General features: G+C 39.8%; 1 protein-coding gene across 9 annotated transcripts in view; it reads left to right on the forward strand.

Annotated features, from left to right (window-relative positions):
* Positions 1-17,168, forward strand: part of ZNF462 (zinc finger protein 462) — an 87,940-nt gene extending 70,772 nt beyond the window's left edge. For all 9 annotated transcript variants that reach the window (XM_032441162.1, XM_015849603.2, XM_015849607.2 and 6 more), the window contains 5 exons: positions 2,056-2,192; positions 7,669-7,892; positions 10,269-10,401; positions 15,032-15,146; positions 16,313-17,168. In XM_032441162.1, coding sequence (XP_032297053.1) covers positions 2,056-2,192; positions 7,669-7,892; positions 10,269-10,401; positions 15,032-15,146; positions 16,313-16,514 — 811 coding nt within the window. In that variant the 3' untranslated portion in view covers positions 16,515-17,168. The remainder of the gene's footprint in view (positions 1-2,055; positions 2,193-7,668; positions 7,893-10,268; positions 10,402-15,031; positions 15,147-16,312) is intronic.
* The last annotated feature ends 3,854 nt before the right edge of the window (positions 17,169-21,022 follow it).

Genomic DNA, 21,022 nt, shown 5'->3' on the forward strand with positions numbered 1-21,022 from the left:
CTCACAAGGGTGTTTTAGCTCATGAAAAGACTTCTGAGATCTTTGAGAGCTGGCTGTGGCAGCAGAACATGGCCACTGCTGACCAGAGAGAGGTGCATAGGAAATGCCAAGCCAGATCACAGCAGCATCCATGTAATCCATTTTCCTCTCTCCTACAACAGCCAGTACCATCTGCTGCAGACAAAAGTATTGCAGCAGCTTTTACTTGCTGGAGAAGATGGAACAGGTAGTGCTTTTCTTTAATATAAGGTTTTTCCTTATCCTCAAGTATGAAAGTATTCTCTACAAAAATGAGGTCATTTCCTGGTGCAACTGGCGTGATGCATAGGATAAGGGAGACAGGGAGATGGGAGAAATTACATACCATTTCTAAAGAAATCTCTCTTGTGTAATTTTATTTCTACTACTATTTATCTAGCTGGAAAGTGTTCACCAGAGTAACTGATAGCATAGAAAGGCATTTCAGCAAATTCAATTAGATGCTGCAGAACATCTAAAAGCTGTCTTTGTGCAAGTGTGTGTGTGTTTTAGCTGCTGTTCTCTAAGGAAATAAGGCTTATGCACCTGTTCTGTTCATCATGTCCCTCTGATTCGGTGGACCTTTGGGCCTACATCCCCTAGCTGGAATTTGAGGTCTTAGATATGTCAAGTTCATAAGAGACTAGTGGCATATACAGTATACATGATTGGGTACAGGAGAAATGCTCTGTTGAATAAAATGTTGAGCACAATCCTTCCCTCAGCAAAGTGAATCCACACCAGAGCAACTTGTAGACTTTGTTGCTTAAGACCCTCCCAGCCTCAGTATACATTTTGCTGCTTATGCTTTATGTACTGATTGCTATTTGCCCTATAGATTGCCAGTGATCAACTCAATTCAATCTGTTCACATCTTGTGCATTTAACCAAGATGAAATAAAGTCATCTTAAATCAAGTGCCAATTAAATATGCTCATACTTACAAAAAAGTTGTTATTCTTTCATGTGGTGTCTCAAACCTGCAAGGATTTTGTCTTCTTTTGAAAGTATACCACCTTTTCTCTCTTAAAAAAGGGGCAAAAAAGCCCTTACAGATCCCCTCTTCAACTCACTGTGGAAGCTTGAAAGCATGAAAGAAATCACTGAAGTTAGTAGGAATACACCTGTAAAATTCAGACATCAATGGATTGTGCCTGAAGCCACTTGTGTTAGTAAACTGTTCTATGCTCAAGCTGACAAGCAGAACTTCAGTGGAAATCTCAGTGTGGCAAGCCCCCCACTCTCTCTTTACCCCTACTTTAAGTAAAAAAAACCTGACTACTTCCCCCAAGTTCACAGACATCTCTTGTTGCAATAGTTGAGCTTAGCAGTCATATAAGTGTATAGTTATTTTCCTTTGTATGGAGGAGGAGCTGCATGCAACTTTTAAGCATGCAGCTAAGGTAATGTCAACATGAGATTTTGTTGTTCAGGAGTGCTGTAGGGTATTCATTCATTCTTTTCTCTTAATAGGTGAAGTGTTTGTAGTTTTGGTTTTTCAAGTCTTCATATCTGATGCCTTAAAACTGATCTGTATGGTGACAAACTCACTCTCATCTCAGGCATGTTTCATATCCCAAGTGTAAACATTTTAGCTGTTCTGGAAGTTCTCTTACAAAGATAGAGGTGACTGAGGATAAAAATCTGTGTTCACCTTTGTAAGTTCAGAACTGTTAATAGATTTCATTCAAGTTGCTAAAAGTTGAATGCACAGAATATTTCCACTTGAAGATAAATAATGAGCATGAAAAATGGGAATTCTTTTGTTATCTTAACTACAGCAATGTGACTATAGAGCAACACATGGAAATGAATATCTTGTCAGAATGTGTGTCCGTTACTTGAGGACACAAGCCTGCAAATACTCATGTGTTACTCATGTGAGGAGCCCTGCTGAAATGCCATGTGGCACTATGAAGACAAGGCTGAGAGATGTCTGTATTGTTTTACACGACACTTCCATTATAGAGCTGTGACACTTCATCATTCATTGCACAACTCTTCTGACTGCTCCCATCTCTCTCTCCTATTTCACAGATCTGCTTTTACTATGCACGTGGAAGCTGGGCATTCGGCAGTTCCTGAGGAAGGACCCAAAGACCTTCGCTGTCCTCTTTGCCTATATCACACCAAATACAAACGCAACATGATTGACCACATAGTTCTGCACAGAGGTAATGATAGTCCTGCATGTGCCTGTCTGATGAGAGAAATGCTGAACAATGCCCTTGTCTTTCAGATTGGTTTCATTAAATGTTCTCCTCTACATATGCACAAGTATGTTAAATCAGCCATGAACCCTTCGATATCTTTTGTTCATTTCTGACTGTACATCTTACTAGTTTCTTGTTGAGCTCAAAGTCAGCTGGCACTGAAACAGGGCATGCTTAACCTTTCTAGAGAAAGAGCTTAAACACAATTTTAACAGTCTTCAAGCACCCATTTACTGAGAGTAGCAGTAATATTTAGCTTTGATCTAAGCCAAAATTGTTTCCTGCTTTTGTCTTTCTTATTGCAAAATTCTTGCTATCATAAACTGGAGCACAGTGTATCAACTAGCTGTCAAGACTGCAGAATATCTCCTGATTGCTTGCTTGAATTTTTCTTCTTCATGATGTGTTTTACTGTTCTGAGGATCAAACCATGAATTAGCTTATTTTCATTTTTCTTTAAGACTTCAGTTCCTTCTTCTCCCTTCTTTTTTCAATTTAACTAAAAGTGGGACTAGGGATTTCTACACTATATTAACTACAGACTTCCTAGCTCAGAAGAGACAGCTATTTGGGCTCTGTGGGCTGGGATTCCTGCCCACAGCTATCACATTTGATGCTTGTAGATGGTCTGTTGGCTGCCAAAATCCCAACCCATGTGGTGGGATGGCACTCTGCCTGCTTGCAGGTTGGGCAGAGTTTCACAGTAGGATACTGGTGGTGTACAAACACAAGTTTTGCATGCCATCTTTTGCTGGAGGGGATCCTGGCATGACAAGTGCTAACATAATTTCTTGTAACATACAATTTCCCAGTATTGGTTACTTGAAGTCCTTCTTGTACCAAAAGAGTGATGTTGGCAGACTTGATACAAATTTCTGTCTGTTAGCAGGACTCTTCTGAGGAAACATCTGGGAAATAGTGACCTGCCAGTGATTCAAAATGCGCATTACAAAGCTGCTTTGTTTGGTTGCAAAAGTTTGGCAGATGCATTTACTTCTGGTTTTTGAAGGTGTTGCAGTGTCAAATTGCGCCCAGCTTCAGGCCATACTCTGGAATTAACTCCCTTCAGAGAAGAGGGTTTAGTTAAACCCTGTGCAGTGTACCCTGTGGTTCCAAGTGATATGAAGGTGTGTCTGGTTTGTTACTTGCCAGAGCAACAGTGACCACTGCTTTTGAAATTATAGATAGAATGAGGGAGAAACTGATGGACTTAGGAGACTTTCCATCAGACGTAGGCTATACACTGGGAGTGTCTTGTTGCAGTAGTAGAAGAGCACTTCATGAGCTTAAGAAGCTGTGCTGCCTATACAGAGGTGTTTCTGATCAGTTACAGGGAGTTGTTTACCTCCTAAGTGACACCAGATCTGTTCTTTTGTTCAGCTGTTGCTTAACTTGCACAAGCCAGCCTTGAGTACTTGTGCTGCTGAAACAGCTGGTAGCAAATGACACGATTATACTCCCACTAGTGCACTGGAAGAGGTAAAACAATAAAATAAGTTTTAATACAGATGGGAGTTTAGCTGGTAAAGAACCTACTGAAGGAAACACAAGGATCTCAGGCATCAAGAGCGATGGTAGTAAAGTAAGTATAGTCATCCTTTAAAATTCTTTCCAGTACATGTATCCAGATTAAAAACAAAACAAAAAAATAATCTTTCAGTTGTGTTTATTGCTTGGCATCTGAAGCGGATGATTTTGACAAGATTTAGCATGCGCTGTTAAATTCCCCTCATGAGAGAGAGGCTGAGAGATGTTGAACGCAGCATGAAACATCTCTTCTCCTTTATTGGCATTATACTTATAAAACGAGCATAGTCCTGAGCTGTGGTCCAAAAAAGTTAATTTTTTAGGTGGATGGAGTTGTGCAGCATGTAAAATCAAGGGTGAAGGATTTGATCCATTTCATATTTAATTGTTGTCCAGTGTAAAAAGACACATTTACAGATGCGTAACTCTTATATTCTTTCCAAACTGTTGCATCCAAAGTCCTTGATGAAGCAGCGTGTATTTGAAACTGAGAGTACATGCATCTCTTAATTAGTAACTGTAGAAGTTGACTCATGCAGGGCTAAAGCATAATAAGCTGTAAGGCTGAATGGTATTTAAGAAAGAATTACACAAGGAATTTGCATCCTGTTAAGAGCATGGGGAAACAGGATGGGTCCAAGAGTCTTTCTACAGGTGTAACCTATTCTGTTCAATCGGTTCTTTATCAGCGTAAATGCTGTTCAGTGTCATTTCTATAGGCACATGTGGAGCATAGGCTCCTTGCCTTTTGACAGGTTGTATCAGGGGATTGACACAGCTTGGTCCTCTGCTGTGCAAGCGTGTGAAGAGCTGAAGTATGGCTATGCAAGCACAGGGACCTTCTATGGAGAAGAAAGTGAAATCTTGCTCCACAGCCAGCAGAGCAGCTGAGCTTTAACTTAGTCTGGACAGTGCAGTTTGGTTTCATTATCCCTTCTGGTACCATTCCTATCACACATTTTGAAACACATTAATACTTTTTCAGGTCTGATACAACTTAGTAAGATCTCTATTAAATCTGCTTTAAAGACCTTGGGGTTTTATATTTTCCTCTTTTTGAGATCATTTTACTCTCATGCTGGTACATTTTTTTTTTATTTTTATTTTTTCCATTTAATAGAAATCTCACCATTTCTATTGTCTAGTAAATTCATGACAAAAAAAAAGTGAAATTCTCAAATTAATCTGCCTCCCCAGAGTCTTTGTTGCTAAATATCCTGTTTCCATACGCATTGTTGTTTCTGTCAATATCCCTCATGGACACATTTTCATTTATACATACCCCAGTGTTCTGCTTGCTTTTGGCTAATTGAGCACAAAATGCTATGTGTTAAGTGACTGTAACTTTGATTTACACTGATTATGGGAAAAAATATATATGGATAAGCACCTCTCATAACCAAATAATTTGTAGGACTGTTTGTACTTTGCCTGTGTTTAAGGGAAGGAATCGAGTAGTGTATGGTATGGTATGTTGCTGAGTAAAGATTTTTCCTTATATCAAGGGACTGATAAAGCCATACTCTTTTTCTATGCCTTCGGGAAAAATATACATGTCTGCTTTGTGTTTCTGTACTGCAAGTACCTACTGCATTGGTGGCTTTTCAGTGAGTTCTCTCATCTGTACTGGAATTAACGTGAATATTTCTGTCTAAGATTGAGTTTCTTAAACTGTGATTATACTGTTTAGGTGTTTGTTTTGTTATTTTTATTCTTTTTTTCCTTATACTTATTTTACAGTTCCACAATTTGTGGCATCTTTTTTATGAGGCATACACTAGAGTTCTTTCTTAAACATTGTTGAAGTCTGAAGAAGTCTACATCTGGAAAACAAATAAAACCCAAACACCTAAATCTTTCAGTTTGTGTAGGAACCTTTATGGTTTGCTGGAATTTTGCCAGTCATTCACATGTGATAAATGAGTAATTCAGTACAAACAGCTTTATAAAGGCAAACTAGGGAAGATCACCTTATAAAATGTGAAATTCTGGGTCCAGATGACTATAAGTTCCAAGTCATTGCTTGGAGGAAACTCACTATGCATACTCATAGAAAACTTGAAAATCATCTCCTAAGAGTAAAATCCTTCAGGCTATAAGTGATGTTTACTTTTATCTTGTGATTTTATTTTTTTTTTCTCATGCTGCTTTTCATTTGATGAGCATATGTGTGATTGTGAGACAATAGGTTTCCCCAGTGTGAGTTAGGCAATCCTGCACTGCTCCACAGAGGTAGATAAGATGTTCTTGTGGTATTTGTTTGTTTTTAAATCTTTGCCATATGCTAGAGGAAAGGTGAATTTTCTGATATTTTAGTTGGTGTTTCATTTTTTGAATGCTTAACTTGGCTTTACTGGCTTTACTTCCATCAGGAAGTACAAAAGCACACAGTGGCAAGAACCTTCTAAAAAAGCCTTTGTCTGACCACAGAATCACAGCTTTAAATTCTGTTGTCTTTTTGACTGTTTTCCCTTCCCTGCTTCCCACACTGGAAGGCCACAATTCAGCATCTGTATATCTAGAGATGTTGTTAGTGTAGAACCGCAAGTCTTTAGCATTTTTCAAAGACATAGCTTTGGGAAAAGTTTTACTTTTTGAAGGGGCCAAAGAGAAAGCCATGAGGTAGTATAGCATAAGTATTCAGTGAGAAAATGAGGAAGACAGAGTTTTCTGAGGGCTGTGGAGCAGGTCTCGTGAGCAGTGGTGGTGTGTGGATTGGCTAAAGATGAGAGAATAGTGGAGTTTCCACCACCTTCCAGAAAAGCCATAAAGCAATCTGTATTTCTTTAGTTGTCTTTGGAAGTGATGCTTCCTACCTTCCAACCTCATTAAAGGGAAGGGACCATTAGCTCAGATTTATACGAGAACTGTGCCTTTCCCTTCACGTTAACTGAGTTTCCGGCCTACAGTTTTTGCTCATTTGTTTTTACTGTTCAGGATGACCTGTGTGAGGAGGATTCTCCTCTAATCTTCAGTCCACAAGGTATAGCAGCACTGATGTTCAGTGTTAATTGAAAAGGCCAGTTGAGTAACAGAAGCCCATAATTGGTCCGTAAAGGATTTTATGGTGACCTCCTGCTGAAAGGTGAAGTTTGGGATTTCCCTTGTGCACACAGCTTGGGAAATGCAGTAAATGAGTATTACACACATCTGATTCTTACTCTGTAAAAAGATTGAAATTAATTACTGCTTTGTTAAATGTCTGTATTTTATTTGAGAGGCAAAGAGTGTATGGAAACTCGGTGAGAGCATGTGCAGTATAAGCTTACGTCCCTGACCTGAACTGTGGGATGTGTGGCATGACCCATGCTTAGATTTTGGGCCTGAGCTTTCTGAAAGTTATAGGTGTGTCCGGAGTTTATGCCGCTGACTGGACTGCATGGCCTCTTCCAGGAGAAGGAAGTGCCTTACTTGCCCCCTTAGTCACCAGTGAGCAGCTTTGAATATGACATTGAGAATACCAGCTCTGATTTTTATAGCACTCTGCACCTTCCATTCTTATTAGATTTCTAGCAGCTGTTTCTGGCTGTTGTCAAGTGCTGAACCAAAATGGTCTATTGATTTGGCTGATTTATGACTGCTTTTGAGTTCCCAGGCTCTTCATCTTGGCTCACAGATGGAGTCTCACTCTCTCACTCACCTGCAGATCTCCAATCATACCCTTGTTTCCCAAAGGGTAGTTGCATTTGTAGCTTCAAAGGTTTAATGCTGTTGTTGCAGAGAAGTTATTTTGTGTTTTTTTTGTGTGTGTGTGTGTGGTAGTCCACTTTGGTTCCCACTCCTATGTAGGCAGACCTGCATACCCATAAAGGAGGTTCTGTTCCTTGTGTGGGTAGTAGATTCCACCCTGTTGACACATGGCCTAATACTTCATAAGATTTGCTAAGTGAATGTTGTCCTGTTCCTGCAGAAGAGCGGGTCGTTCCCATTGAAGTCTGCCGTTCCAAACTATCGAAGTACTTGCAGGGAGTTGTTTTCCGCTGTGATAAGTGTACCTTTACCTGCTCCAGTGATGAGAGCTTGCAGCAGCACATAGAGAAGCACAATGAACTGAAACCTTACAAATGCCAACTCTGCTACTATGAGACCAAACACACAGAGGAACTGGACGCTCACCTTCGAGATGAGCACAAGGTAAGCTACAAATTAAAGCTATTTGAAACAATCTCCTCCATGTAAATGCTGCATTTAGGGTACTTGCATGTACCCTAAATTACTCTGTACACTCTGATTAGCCAACTTGCTTTCCTTCCCTCTGTCTGAAAACTAATTTCATATAGAACTTGAACTTCTGTTTTCTATTTTTCCCCTTTTGTTTTTTTTCCCTCTGAAATTCAAAACTGAGGGTTTCTGAAACTGTTCAGGATGACCTAAATTAGCAGACTATTTTATGCAGAACATAATCATTAGGAAAAGGCACTTGTTAATGTTAATGTTATTTAAAGAGAGGAAAAAAAAAAAAGACATGAAACAATATTAAGGCTACCTCATCCTGCCTGTCTAAAAATCAGGAGATTCCAAACATAAGATTGCTCTAGCAACTTCAGCAGCATGTCATGCCATGCATATTTGAATAACAAAGAAAGCAGCCCATCTGAATTTACGTTTATTTTAGGGAAAGATAAACAGCAAATATAATCGGGTCCCAGCTTAAGATTGCTTTGGTGTTTCTGTGGAGTCTGAGGGCAGACCTATCCCAGTCTCTGATAATCAGTTAGAAGGCTTTCTGCAGACTCCTGTCTGTAACTGTTTCTGTATCTGTGTAGCTGAGACACTTCAGTTCCAGAAATGAGATGTGTTTTGGAGTATTTATCTGGGTATTTTCTTGTTCCAATTCCAGGGAGGCAGATATTTGCCTCTATCTGTTAAGAGACAGTTTCCTCACTAAAACTCCTACCAAGTCTTCATTAAAACTCACTCCCACTTCTTTGACTGAACTACACTTTTCTTATCACCAAACATATTCATGTTGACAGTACTAGCAGATAAGAAGTCCCAACAAAACTCTGCATGCTTAAAAAGAGAAAAGAAAACAAACAAACAAACATAAATATTGTGGAAGAGAACTCTGTAAACTTAGGTTAACCTGCTATGTGTAATTGCCTACTTCTTTATTATTCTTTGAGAGTCTTCTGCAATTCACATGGTATGTGAGATGCTCTGAATCTTCTGATCTTGCCACATGCAGAAGCCATTAATCCTCATTCTTTTGACAGTGGATCAGCCTGGGAAGACTGTTCCCATACCTAGTTTTCTTCTCCAGTTTGGACCTACAGTAATACTCCCAGTATATCTTACTAATTAGTGTCTATGTACACTGGTTAGATACACAAGTAATATATTGTGCCTTAAAGAGTTCCTGCACACAAGCAGAGTTGAAATAAGTGTCTTGCATTTGGTCTTGTCTGTTTAAGTCTCCAGGGGTAACAAGTCAAGTCAGAGAGCCTCATCCTGACTGTATGTAATTGCTCTAAGAACCTGATTACCTGAGGTCCACTGCATTTAGGATAGTTGCAATTTGGAGATATACTACAGTTTAATTCACATGCTCCTTTGGTTCATTCACATTTCATTTTCTGTGGAAGCATATAAGTTAGTCAGTGGGGGTTAGTATTTCATTCAGCATCTTGCAGGGGGTGTTATACTGCTCTCATTCCTCTATCTCCATCCTCACTGCCTTGGTGGCTCAGTGCCTGTGCTGCTGGAGGTCTGTCTTTTTGCATGAAAGATGAATCCAAAATCCTTCCCAGCAGTGATCAATGAGCTCAGAGGGCGCTTGTCATCCAACAAGTATTAGCTGTGGTATCCTGGTCACGCTCCTGCAGTCTGCTTTCACTGTAAATCTGGACTGCTCTTCTGCTTTTTCTGGTGTATGTGGAGGAGCTCCTGACTTCTGTGCCCTAAGCTGCTGCTTTCATGCTGCTGCCCTGATCTGTTTAGTAGCTGCTGCATTTCACCCTTGGCTTAGCTGAATTTGACTGCTGGATGAAGTGTTCTCATTATAGTCTATATATCAGTTTGCAAAGCACTTTGCAGACATTCATAATGAGAATTAATCTGTTATTAATGAGTGAAAGTGTATGTGGCATGAAGCAGTCATGTGCTTAGTAAAGGACCTGTCCTTTCATGCATGAAGCTGAATGAATCATTTTCCTTCAGCATGGATGTGCAATGGCAGCATTTGATACAGTAGTTGAATGGTCCAGTTAGGTTACAACTTAAAGAGCTTTGCATTTCTAGGACTTCTTTACTTTCAATACCTCAAAAACAGGAATAAATTATGAGAATTTACTGAATGGTATTATTTTTTGAATATCAAAATGAGAAATACTGATTAAATGGTGAAAAAGCAATCACGGAAAATAAATGTCTGTTAAATTGATGAGGTCTGCCTGTCACCTCTGGCTAAGCAGGCCTCGGGGTGCTCTGCATTTCATTTTTCCCTGTGTGTATTTTTTTCTGAGTAACTCATGGTTGTTCTGATGGCTGACAAAAGTGTTTCTATCAAAGGTGAGTCGTAATTTTGAGCTGGTTGGTCGGGTTAACTTGGACCAGTTGGAACAAATGAAGGGGAAAACAGAGAGCTCCAGCAGTGATGAGGAAGAAAAAGAAGAAGAATTAAGCCCCAAGACTGAAGAGAGAGGTCAGTACAGCTTTTTGTTTTTTGCACAGTGACATGCTGCAGTAGTCCCACCAAGCACTGTCAGCTGTTCACTCTACACCACATTCTTGTAGACTCACACAGGCATGCCAGCAGGAGTAGAATGCAGCCTTTGTGAAGAGGCACCAATCCCAGAGAAATCTTATGCTTCTAATCCTTACTACAAGTTTTCTGACTGTTAAGAAAATATGTACTGTGTGATAACAAAGACAGTATCTTTGCCTTATCTGTCCATGCAGATAACATCTATAAGGGCTTGATGCCGTTCAAGTGTAATATTTTAGTGGTCAGACAGATTTTCTGTGTTTGTAACCAGTTCTTAGCTTCACCCTTGTTACTGTTCAAGCAGGGGATGAAGAGGTCATGCCCAAACTTTGTAGTTGGATATTATTAACTCTGAGCCTAGCATTCCCTTCCTTGTTAGAGTAATTCTTGCTGCAGATGTTGCAGTTGGTGGCTCTAGAATTGGGATAGAACCATGACCAACCTATTCAATTGTGTTTTTTTTAACTATGCGCCTAAGTTTGTGTCAGTAATTAATTCCATAGACTTCAGCAAGGCTGGGTCATATGCTTACTAATGCACAGGTTTTGGTCAGAGTTAAAGAAAGCAAGCCCTTCTGTAAATGAAACTGTGTTGTCCTTCTCTCCAGTATGCAAATTAGCTTCTTGCAAGGATCTGGTGTAAATTGTTGTCTGGCCCGCTCTGATATTCAGTTCATCAGTTAAATGTGGTGTGTTCACAACTCTTTAATGAGCCCCATGATGGCTGATTTTGGGTTCTGGGGATGCCTCACCCTACTCGTGCTGATAACTGTAGTTAGGCAAGTTTGTACATACTTCATTAAAAATATCCCAAGATGTTTGCCTTTTTCCTCCAGAATTTTCAGCTTTCAGTAGAAGGTTCATTTTACATTCAGGAGTCATTCACAGAAGAAAAGATGTCTCCCCAAGTCCTCCGTACCCTGAAGACTAAACTTTCTCAGGTTAAAGGATGTTTTCAGAACAAGAGGGGCTTAGATCATTTCACCTTTTTAATAGCCAGACCCCAGTGTCTTGGCTTTTGTTTGGTGTCCTGACAGCATCAGTTCAGTCTGTGCTTATCACTGGTGCTTCAATTCAAGTGCAGTTTATGATAGCTTCTATTTTATTGAGAAAGGAAGGTAGTTGGGTGGGAAACCATTTAAATTTTAATGTAGAGTATCCTTCACAAAAGTCTGAGATAGCAACAATAGAAAAATCAGGTTATCTGCTAAGGAGATAGGCATTTCAAAGTTCTCAGATATTGTGTTCTTAGGAAACACACTAGGATGTCACTTCAGATAGAGCTTCAACCACCTGAACTTCATGGCTGGAATGCTGACTGCATAATGCTGTCCTTGTGAGGATTACCTTAGCATTACATCCAAGCACAGGTGCAGAAGTGACCTTGGAAACCATGGTATTCAGAGCAGGGGAAAGAAGGTGCTGTCTGACAAGCCTTGCACATCCATGTAAATGGGAAGGAGGGAGACAGCCCAAGGTGAAATTCCTCGCTAAAATTATCTCTGGGATACTTGATTTTGTGACATTTATTGTGCAAACATAAAAATATCACCTTGTGTACTGGAGTTGTGCATTCACAGGGAAAAGAGATGTGTTATCTCTGTGTTACATGTGAGCAATAGTTAAGCAAGTGTCTTAACAATTACATTTTCATTTTTATTAAAAAACAAAACAAAAACCAAACAAACAAACAAAAACCCACCACAAAACAAAAAAAAAACCAAAAAACATATTTTCTGGCTTGTTGCACAAATGTTCTTTCTTGACCAGACCATGGAGGCAGTGTTTATTTAACCTATGTTGATTTTCCTCCCTTGAATCCATACCGTTTGCATTACTGCATACTACAGTAGATGGATAATGTAGGAAGCATTTATGCCAACTGCAATGAGCTGTGTTTGCTGAGCTTTTCTTCTCAAGATGAAGTTTATGGCTTTAAGGTTGAAATACAAAGTATACTTTTGAAAAGTGTGGTGGTGAGATAAGTGTAGATGTGGTTGGATGCAGAGTTGTGTGCTGACATCTTCTCTCAGTGTTTTATAGAAGTTACTTCTACCCTAGAAAGTTTTGCTCTGGTTAGCATAAGACCAGACCAGACCTGTGCTTTTAAATATTGCCTGTCACCATGGTTAATGGTGTCACAGCTTTCAAACCACATCAAACTATGTAATCTCATATTCCACTTGGGTGCTTTGGACAACTGTAGTCTTTGTGGAGTTAGCAAGAAGTGTGATTTGCTGAGAGTGTCTCTTTGTGTCCCTGAGAATCTGGAAAGAAATGCAGTCGGAACCCTCTGAAGCCTGTGAGTTTGGCAGAGCTAGGATTTCTTTCCATAAGTCAGCAGAGCAGTCTAGATTCTCCTCGTCAACTTCATGCTGGTAGGTGCAGCGTGGAAAGTGCAAGGAAGAGAGTGTTGCTTTTGGGCAGAGAAGGACTACTGCCCATGTGATCCAGCAGAGATGGGTATGTCCTGTCAGCAGAGATGAACAGCTGTGTAGATGGGAAGGGAAAGAGTTCTTGGCTGCTGGTGAAGGAAAACAAAAAATACAGAAATACAGTGACCTGGGCTGAAGAAGGTGGCAGAGGCTGGAAAAGGGAAAGAGGGGGTCTGGTGTACACCCCAGAATGAAAAGCTGCCCCTGCTAGGAACTGCATCTCAGATGTCCTCTGTCTCAACCTTCATTCTCTGTTCATAACAGAAACCAGAATCCACATCCATGGTAGAAGAAAAAAAAAAATGAAGTCCAGAAGTGTTTGTACATGTTATTGCAAAAAAACTCCTGAAGAGAGGTCAGGTGTCTCTGCAGGTTGTTATCTGTCATCTGTAGGCCCCAGAAAACAGATTCTGATACACCTCTGTGGAAACACTCCAAATTAGCAGCCCAAGGAGTGAAAACTATCGGGGAGTGAACAACACAGTGTATTCTAAAGATCTGGTGGATTTACTAGAGTAACACTTGCTGTTCTTAATGGCATTGCAGATACAAATCCTCCCTATTTATTTCAGTAAAATGTCCTCTGTAGCGCATACCTCCTTTTTGCAGAGGCCCAGAATAGAGTTCCTATTGTGTATTATATGGCAGGCAAGTTCTTGCAGAGAAGAGCTTTTTTTTTTGCATTCCAGAACATCTACCCTCCACAAATAATCGTCCCTGTACCGTACTTGTCTGTGTGTTGCCACGTAGTAATGAATTCTTGCCACAAACTTAGTTGTTAAATTCAGATGGGTGCCCCATCCCTGGAGGTGCTCAAGGCCAGGCTGGATGGGGCCCTGGGCAGCTGAGCCGGTGGGGTTGGGGCTGGGTGGGCTTTGAGGGCCATTCCAGTCCAAACCATTCTGTGCTTCTACATATGATTCCTTGTAAACTGGACTCATGGTGTTGACTGCCTTTCTGGTGTTCTAGTCACACTGCATCTGGCTTTGTGATACATAGCTGCATCACAAATCACTGACAAGAAGTAATAAAAGCAAGTGTTTTTCTTTTAAGGGGAAGAGAGAAAAAGTGGTATTAAGGACAATTCCATATAGAACTCTAGGAAAGAATAACTAGTGACAAATACATTACAAAAACACCTTTACAGAACTTCACACACAGATAATAGTGAACGTGTGGGCATTTTTAAGATCACGGGCTGATCCTGAACACCGCAAGTCCAACAGTGATGAAATCAAGCGAGCAGAGATCAGAAGCAGAGTGAAGTAAAATCCCTTTTATTATGTAGTTGGGAAGGAGTCAGGCATTCTGTTGATTTCTTGCTTAAGATAATCCCTGCTAAGGAATTCATGCTCTGAGCAGATGGTGCTGTCTCATATCCAGCAAGAGAATCAAGTGAGATAGTCCATGCAATTATTTTTAATGGCTTGTGTGGTGATCTTCTTAATTTGTGAGAACACATTTCATCTTTTGTTGAAGCTGGCTGTATTCATGCGGGTGTTGGTTCTCAGAAATACCACTCCAAGCTGCCAGTGGTTTCGCTTGTGTTATTGGATGCATGACACTCCCATAAATGAGGTCCCAAGCACTTTGTGTGAAACAGTAAGATGGGATGAAAAACCTGTGCAGTTAAAATACAGGACTTTTTAGAAACATGCTAGCTTCTAAGACTTCACAGTGAAGAGTCTCTTTATTATGAGGGTCACATGTTAACTGTACATATTTGCTTCCTAGAGTTTGTAGCCAATGCAAAAGTTGCAGATTGGCTTTAGTGCTTTAATTCATATTGCTTTCAAGACATTTTTTACCATTAGCTTATCTCAACGTTGATTTTGAATCAGAACTCCATGGTTCCTTCAGTTATTGAAACACAAGGACGTGAAGTAAGTAACAGCTTTGTTACACTTGTTTGCAGAGACGCTTTTAAGATTTTGGATGTGATTTGTTACTTGCAGTGTCATTTTGATTTGAAACAATTGCATTTCCACAAACTAAGTAGTTGATGGATAAGTCTTTTTGCTTCCTAAGGATATGTCTTCCAATTTTGAGCAGTGGGATGAATCAGAGCAGCATGAAAGCAATCTCTTCTTGCCCTGACACTTAAAATTCACAGTCTGTGCTTTCCTTTTCCAGATTCCATGATGTTTCCTGACAGTGGTCCTCCAGAGAAACGCTTCCCGTGTGAGTTCTGTGGCCGATCATTTACAGAAGGCTCTGAGTGGGAGCGACATGTGCTGAGACATGGAATGTAAGTTGGTTTATTCTCCTTTGCCAAAAAGCCAAAGGTGACAGAGGAGATCTTGTGTATTACCCCATCATGATCATCACCTCCCTAAAAGTCCTGTGTTGAAGGCAAACACAATTACGTGAAGGAAGAATTCTAAAGCATGGCTACAGTTATTGGATAACTCAATATGAGTTCACTCTTTGTAACCCTGCAGCCCATGGTGGCTGTAGATTCTAGGGCTGTCCCTGCAAGAATACCACTTAAATGGCTCAGGATTAACTTCAGCAAGGAGTGCTGCTGACTTTGCCTGCCAGGAAAACAGCATAAAAATGGCAGAAAATTATGAAGAATGTCTTAGGAATGTTTTTGGTCTCTTTCTGCTTATATTGTTACGTTTCCTTGGTGTGTTTGCAGCTAAACTCATAGAGCAGAAGGAAGAATTTGGTGCAGATTTTAAAGATAAATAAAATAGATAATTTTGAATTGTACCTCCTAAAATGTACCTAGTGAAGCTCCCAGCAAAGAACTTTGTCTTTTTATAATAGTTTGAATGCTGTGTGGTGATAAGCATCACAGATAAGATAGCTGTCTGTGGAATGTTTATTTTCCTTGTCGTGTGAAAATCATGTCTGTAGCAGGGATGGCTCTGCTGACAGGAGTTTCTTCAAAGAGCAGATCTCATTCAAGGCTGCTGTCCTGCAGAAGGCATTTGAATGCAGTATTGTGGTTTAATTGTTGCAGGATGAAAAGTACTACTTAGATGTTAGTACTTCATCTAGATGAGCGCACTTGAAGTGTTGGAAGCTCTAAAAAGTTTTAGTGGATCATTTCTCCTTGGGGAAGGTACTCTTTTCTTGTGCCTTTTTTTGGTGCCTCGTAGGTATCACTTACAAGGGAAAGGGGAGAGGGGAATGAAAAGCTGCAAGTGAGGTTCTTCCTTCTCATGCCGTATCTGCCATCGCTAAGAGGGGCAAAGGCTTTATTTCAAAGCAGGAATCTTCTTCCCACTGGCAGCTTCATTCTACTGCCTATGCTCATCAGCATGAGGTGGCTGTGGTGTGGCTGCTTGTGGCTACTGCTTCAGGAAGCGGTCTGGATTTCTCATGTGTGTGATGTTATACACGTGGATTGGCTTTGTCCTTCTCTGTATTTACCGTCTTTCTGCATTCTGCTGCTTGGCTTTCCAGGGCACTGAATGAAAGCAAGCTTGGGACAAGTGAGGACAGCCAGCCGAAGGAGGACGTGGAGGAGACTGTTAGCACACTGCCAGAAGAAAAAGAAGGCATTGAGAAAATGGTGCTGGACTATTCCCACAACAGCGAAACTGTAGTCAGTGTGGTAACTCCTGACAAACCTCTCCAGGAGAACTCGGAGGCCAAAAATGAATAAGCATTTGGTGTGATTTTAATCAACGTACTTGAACAGTGATGAATGGGATAGGGTGGGCGGGCGGGGTGGGCAGAAGGAAGAAATAAAGCTGCTTTTAGGACTGAATGATCTATTTTCAAAGCACTGGTACCTGTGTGAGTGTGTGTATATTAAAGTTAAATATTTAAGTGATGGAATAAGTGGCTCCATTACATTGCTGCATCCTTTCTTCTGGATCTTGACAATGGGAAGTTACATTCATCTTGGACTAATGAAGAAACTCCCCATGTTCCAACATTACACAACGTGCTTTGCAATGGAGATTTGGATTGTTTATGAATGGAAGCATCGTGAGCGTGGATAAAGTTAAGGGGGATAACTTTTCAACGCACAAATTTTGGTGCGTTTTTCTAGTTTTAATACATATTGCTTTTCCAGACTGAATGCAACTGCTTTAGAAAAAAAAAAAAAAAAAAAAAAAAAAAAAAAAAAAAAAAAAAAAGAAAAAAAAAAAGAAAACAAAAAACAGAAACTGCTTTGCTTAAAACAGTCACCTGTTTCCTAGTACCTCAAAATTAACCAAGGGAGATCTCTGCATTTGTCAGTACTACCTGTTGTCATTGTGGTTAAATGTAGAGAGACTGCTGGGCAAGGTGGTGAATGGAGGAAGAAAAATGTTTTAAAGAAAGAAAAACAAATTGTGCTTAAAATCCCAGTGTGGGTTTTATTTCTTAAAATACTGTGATTTTTTTAATTATTTTAGTAAAAAAAAAACAACAAAAAAAAAGAGAGAGAGACTTTAATTCCTAGATAACTGTTTGTGAATTGTCATCCTTTATTCCAGGTAAGCTGTTTGTTAGTGTTCAGTTATAATTTTAGGATTTGATAGATTTCATGTGACTGATGGTGCGGTTTGGTTTGCCGCATTTATTTTCTGTCAGCCTGAGGTGTTACAAATACAGCACAATTGAGTTTCTCATGTAAAACGAACTATTTCTTTTCAAGGGGGGACAGGGAAAGGAGACTAGATCTTGTGAATAGAACTTTCTGTTGCTGTTGTCGTTGTTGTTGCTATTAATTTTAAACATACGGAAATAACAAAGACGTTTTAACTTTTTTTAAAAAAACTAAAGAACCAAACTTACAGCACAGCTATGCAGCTTGCGGGCCAAACATGTAGGTCCTCATAACCGTTCTGTTGCTTGTCATATTAACATCTATCAGTCTCACACCAGTAACTTTCTGTTAAGGTTGGCTGCCTTTTTTTCTTCTGTCTGTGGTGTGTGTGCTTTCTTTTTTGTTCTGGTGTTAGTGGGAGGGAGGGGTGTTTGTTAACACATCTTTTTGCGAGCAGAGGTGAAATAGTTACTTATGATATTGAGCCTGGAGAACTACTTTTACTTGATTCAAGGTGGAGTTGCTGAATTTTTTTCCCTCCTCCTTAGCTTTTAGTGTGAGGGGAGCAGCGTAGAATGAATAGGAACCTGCATACCCAAGTGGCCGATCCTGCACTTTTCCTTGGGTGGAAAGCCTACCCAGCTCAAGGGGAATTTTGCCTGAGCAAGGATTACAGGATCTGGTGCCCGCGGTATGTTCTGATTGTGAACAAAAAGAGTTTCTTTCCAAAAAGTAGAAAGTACTTGACTGAAACCTAGTTTTAGAAATGCATGTGTCTTTGTTTGTTTTTTGTTTGTTTTTTGGGGGGGAAGGGTGGGAAGGAGGGGAGGTTGATGGGAGGGGGAGGGGGGACAAGAGGAAGCTGCTGGGGAAATGATGTCCCAGAGAGCTTCATGTGAAATTGATGGCAAAAATGTTGCATTTGTGGAATAAGTGCTACTTGAGAAGCATGGTGTTTTGCTTTTGGGGATTCATCAGTTGTGGGGTTGGGGGATTCCTTTGATTATGTTTTTTTTATTTTTATTTTTTGTTGTTGTTGTTGTCGTTTTTCTTTTTGCCTTTTTTAGTTTTTGTTCTGTTTTGTTTTGAGGTAGGGAGGGGATGCCATGTGAAAAACACATTGGAGGGACAAGTATAAATAACACATTTTGTGTCTGTATTTGTTTTTGTTTTTTTTTAATTGGCCTCATTTCAATTGTATTTAAAACAGTTCCATACCTGGATTGGGTGTTTGTAATGGCTACCAAAAATGAAAAAGGAAAAAAAAAAAAAAAAAAAAAAAAAGAAAAGAAAAAAAAAAGAAAGAAATGATTGTGACATGCTTTTATCACTACTTTATTTTTCAAATAACATGTAAATATTGTAATCCATTGGATTTTGTTTTGCTAACCTGTTAATAAAACATATGGGACCATTATCCTTTTAACAAGCCTAGAATGTCATATTGTTTTCCTTTTTTTTTTTTTTTTTTTTTTTTTTTCCCAAAAAATGTATACCTGATATATTGTGGACACACATGTTAGATACATTATTATGATTCTGTTGACTGTAATGACATAGAATTGAAAATAACATTTTTTTTTCATTGTTTAATTTATACAGAGGACTTTTTCAGAGTTTGACAGAAGGAATTAAATAGCAAAATGCTAACCCATTGGCTTCAGCACTCGGTATTTCCTGATTTTAAAATTACTGCTTACTGATGGGGGATAGGAAGGGGATACTGAACTGTTGCACTGACGGGTTTGTTTTTTTTTTTAAAAAAAAAAGAAAAAAAAACCAACAATGAAATTAATAAAAACTTTTTAAGAGTGTTTTGCCTTTGTGTGTTGCATTCTGTACTGGCTACTCTTAACGATAGGCCATAGAAGTGTCTCTGTTACTGCGTCTCTGCTTAGCATCTCTAGGAGGGAGTGAATCATCATTTTCCTCTCTGCACCTTTTCTTCTTGTACTTCACAGAGATGGAATTTGGGATGTAGAGATTGGGTTGGGCAGCCTGTAGCTCACTCAGGTCTAGAACCTATCACAGTGTCCCTGAAGAATGCATTGGATATCCACCAGCCCTGCATCCCTTAGAGGCCAAGGGCTTATTGCCAAAGTTGGCTGACTATTTCTGAACCCAAACACAGAAATGAAAGAACTCTGAAGTCTTGAAGTATCAAAATAGATAGAAACAGGCTGAGTATCTGGACTATCAACTCAGTCTTCATTAGTTGGGATGCTTGGTCTCTCAGTATCAGATGACCTACTGCATCTAGCGTTGAGACTGTGTTTAACTGGTGTTGAATGCACACCTAGTAACCTGAGGCAGGGGGTGTTATATTTTAACCTTCTATCCACTGAAAACTTAAAAAGATGCTTTAGTGCTGTCTTGGAATTTATTTATTTATTTATTTATTTAATGCAGATTTTTTTTTAAAGAACATTTAAAAGATGTCAGACATTTTTTCCTGGATGTATCTTGATAAGATCCTGTTTCCAGTTCAAGCTGCTACTTAATTTTACTAGAACTGAGCTTACAGAATGTTAAACAGTTTGAAAACTAATCACCTGATAGCTTTACAATCCTCCACCTTTCTTTTCAGTCTCCCTATGAGTCAAAATAATTTGTTAAAAAAAATTACTTCCTTATCTTCTGTTTAAAAAAAAGGGGGGTTTGGGGGATAGGCAATTATGTGTTTTAGTCTATTAAACATCGCCTTTTTTTCACTGGTTTCTGGAAACATGTTCGTAAAGAAGGCTTTCAAATGGTTTGCAGCTATGTATCTTCTGTCCCAGAGCTGACCTGCACTTCCAATATATTAAAAAAGAGGAACTTCCAAGAGTTATGTAACTCAGTGGAGTCACAGAATTGCAGAAAATGTTGGAAAAGACCTCTATGACTAACTACCTAGTCCAACCACCAACCCGTCCCCAGCATGCCCACCAGCTGGGTCCATCAGTGCTGTGTCTACGTAGCTCTTGAACACCAACAGGGATGGTTAGTCCACCACCTCCCTGGGCAGCCTTTGCCAGAGTATTACTATGCTTTCCCAAAAGAAGTTTTCTTTAATACCCAATCTGAACCTTCACTGGCACAACTTGAGGCCATTTGCTCTCATCCTATTGCTGTTACTTGGGAGAAGAGGATGATCCCCACCTCACCACAACCTCCTTTCAGGCAGTTATAGAAAGCAATAAGGTCTCCCTTGAGCCTCCTCCAGAGGCTTGTGCTCCAGATTCTTCACAGCTTCATTGCCATTCTCTGGACACACACCAGGGACTGCATGTCTTTCTTGTAGTGAGTAGCCCAAAACTGAACACGTACTCAAGATGAGGCTGCACTAAAGCTGAATATGGGGGGATTATCGTGTCCCTGCTCCTGCTGGCTATGTTAATTCTGATACAAGCCAGGATTCTGTTGGCCTTGGCAATCTAGGCACACCTTGTGATGATATATAGAGCATTACACTTCTGTTACTCCACCCCAGTGACAAGAGAAATTGTAATAAAGCCTCCCATCTTCCCAGCTGCAGATTTCTGGCTCATCGTGACCATCTCACCTGTCTCACGATTCCTGATCTGTTTTAAAATACAACTTAAGGATTTGGGAGAAAGAAGAGGCAAAGAAGTGGTTACATGATGAGACTT

The sequence above is a fragment of the Coturnix japonica genome, chromosome Z, assembly GCF_001577835.2.
Source record: "Coturnix japonica isolate 7356 chromosome Z, Coturnix japonica 2.1, whole genome shotgun sequence".
Lineage (NCBI taxonomy): Eukaryota > Metazoa > Chordata > Aves > Galliformes > Phasianidae > Coturnix > Coturnix japonica.